Source organism: Lynx rufus, unplaced genomic scaffold, assembly GCF_022079265.1.
Source record: "Lynx rufus isolate CCGP_SWC_20201006 ecotype Redwood Valley unplaced genomic scaffold, mLynRuf1.p SCAF_2, whole genome shotgun sequence".
NCBI lineage: Eukaryota > Metazoa > Chordata > Mammalia > Carnivora > Felidae > Lynx > Lynx rufus.
This window is the reverse complement of record NW_025814834.1, coordinates 208116362-208118087: the sequence shown is the minus strand read 5'-3', so window position 1 is coordinate 208118087 and position 1726 is coordinate 208116362. Positions and strand designations below refer to the sequence as shown.

Below are 1726 nucleotides of genomic sequence, written 5' to 3'. Positions count from 1 at the left end.
TGGGCAGCCCAGGAGGACTTCCCGTGGGCTCCGACTTCCCACGAGGAAAAACGTGTGACGGCCACAAATCCGAACAAACTGCCCCAAACGCCAAAGACCAGACAAAGCGAGAAAATCAAACCAGGCACGTAAACTGCAAAAAAAGGGGGTCTTGGTTCTATTTGTTTTTGCAATAACCTCATCAAGGCATCTGAAGGAAAACCAGGAGCATTAGTGTCCGAGGAACAGGAGGCCCCTTGTGGCCAAATGGTATGGGCCTCCTCCCCCACCCCAAACAGACAGAGGTCTATCATCCAGGCACGTAGTTCCTGACCCAACACAGCCCTCCGGCTTTGGCTTGCAAGTCCAGCTGGCATTTAATCCCCCGAGGGAACCAGCCTTAGTTCGTAGCCCCTGACCCCGTTCGCCGTGAGCCTGATGGGGCCCAAGAGTCCGCAGGCGCCGCCCGCCCGGAGCGCACTCAGGCAATGGAAGCGATCTCGCTGTGTTTCTGTTCTCTGCAGAAAAGCGCCCCGTGGGTAGGCCAGCAGCTGCCCCGGCTGCTCCGGTGACAGCAGAAAAGGGAGGGCATCAGCAGGGCCAAGGTGATAATGACGGCGAGCACCCACCGGAGGATGCCCGGGTAGAAGAAGGGCAGGATGAGGGCGACGAGCAAGGCCAGTAGGAGCAGGTGTGCTGCCAGGCGCCGGGCCGCCACGCGGTTAACACTTGCCGCGTCCTGCCCTTCCTCTGCCACCCGGCCGGGGTGCCTGGCCGTCGAGGTGGCGGAATCCGCCAGTCCCTGAGGACAGAGCCGCACCTCCGGCCAGACCAGCCGCCCCGCCACGGCCTCCTGGTCACGCAGGCTGCAGATGAGGCCCCCGGGGACGGTGGTGGCCTGGCGGCACAGTGGGCAGGTGACGGACCAGGCGTCGTTCTGGATACACAGCAGGAGCTTCAGGCAGACGGCACAGAAGGGGTGCTGGCAGGTCAGCAGCTTGGGTGGCCGGGCACAGCTGTAGGGCTCCCGGCACACCAGACACTCGAGGTCGCCATCCGTGGAGCCAAGATAAGCCCTAGCAGGGCCTGTGGCCTCTGTGGCGGTGGCTCCTGTGGAGACGCGCTGGGGCTCGGCGCAGGCCATTCTGGGCACGGAGTCAGCGGGACGTGGCAGCTGGGGGCCTGGGCATTGACCGGGGGGGTCAGCCAGCGCCGCTGGGACCTGGCTGCCGTCTGACCTCAGGCTGGACGTCCCCTTGTCCTTCTCGGCAGGCGCCTGGTGACAGCAGCCGTCTGGCACCCCTCTCCCGGGGCTGCTCAGGTTGTGTCTCATCTTACGTCTTCTCTCTAGTTATTATTATTTCTCTTCTTGAAACCTAGGGTTAATCAGTAACTTGTGGGTCTGGAGACTTTGAATTGCCAAAGGGGGCAGGGCCCGCGCCGTGAATCAGGACTTTCCTGTTGAGGTCAGGAAACCTCAGATGCCGGAGGAGTACCGGCAACATGGTGGCTTATGAGCCTTGAGATGCATTCGAATCCCCCCCATCCCCCCCCCCCCGGAGACTTTAAAAATACAGATCTCCAGGCCCCAGATTCATCCGGCAGGTCAGGAGGGGAATCTAAGAATCTTCAGACACCGTTAACAGGCGTCTCGTCATGATGCTGACGAAGGTGGACTGGGGAACCCACTTGGAGAAACACCACCACGGCCGGGTTTCAGAGGACACCCTCCAGCTGTCAGGATCAG

The 1726-nt window shown here is 61.5% G+C and overlaps 1 protein-coding gene across 1 annotated transcript; it reads right to left on the bottom strand.

Moving 5' to 3' along the window:
• Nucleotides 1-460: 460 nt before the first annotated feature.
• Nucleotides 461-1123, bottom strand: RNF186 (ring finger protein 186). The gene has a single exon (XM_047085735.1). It carries the CDS (start codon nucleotides 1121-1123, stop codon nucleotides 461-463), a length of 663 nt encoding a protein of 220 aa, XP_046941691.1.
• Between the last annotated feature and the right edge of the window lie 603 nt (nucleotides 1124-1726).

Bases quoted from the DNA above. Each gene is read 5' to 3' on its own strand.
- RNF186 (XM_047085735.1), bottom strand. From the start codon at position 1,123: ATGGCCTGCGCCGAGCCCCAGCGCGTCTCCACAGGAGCCACCGCCACA.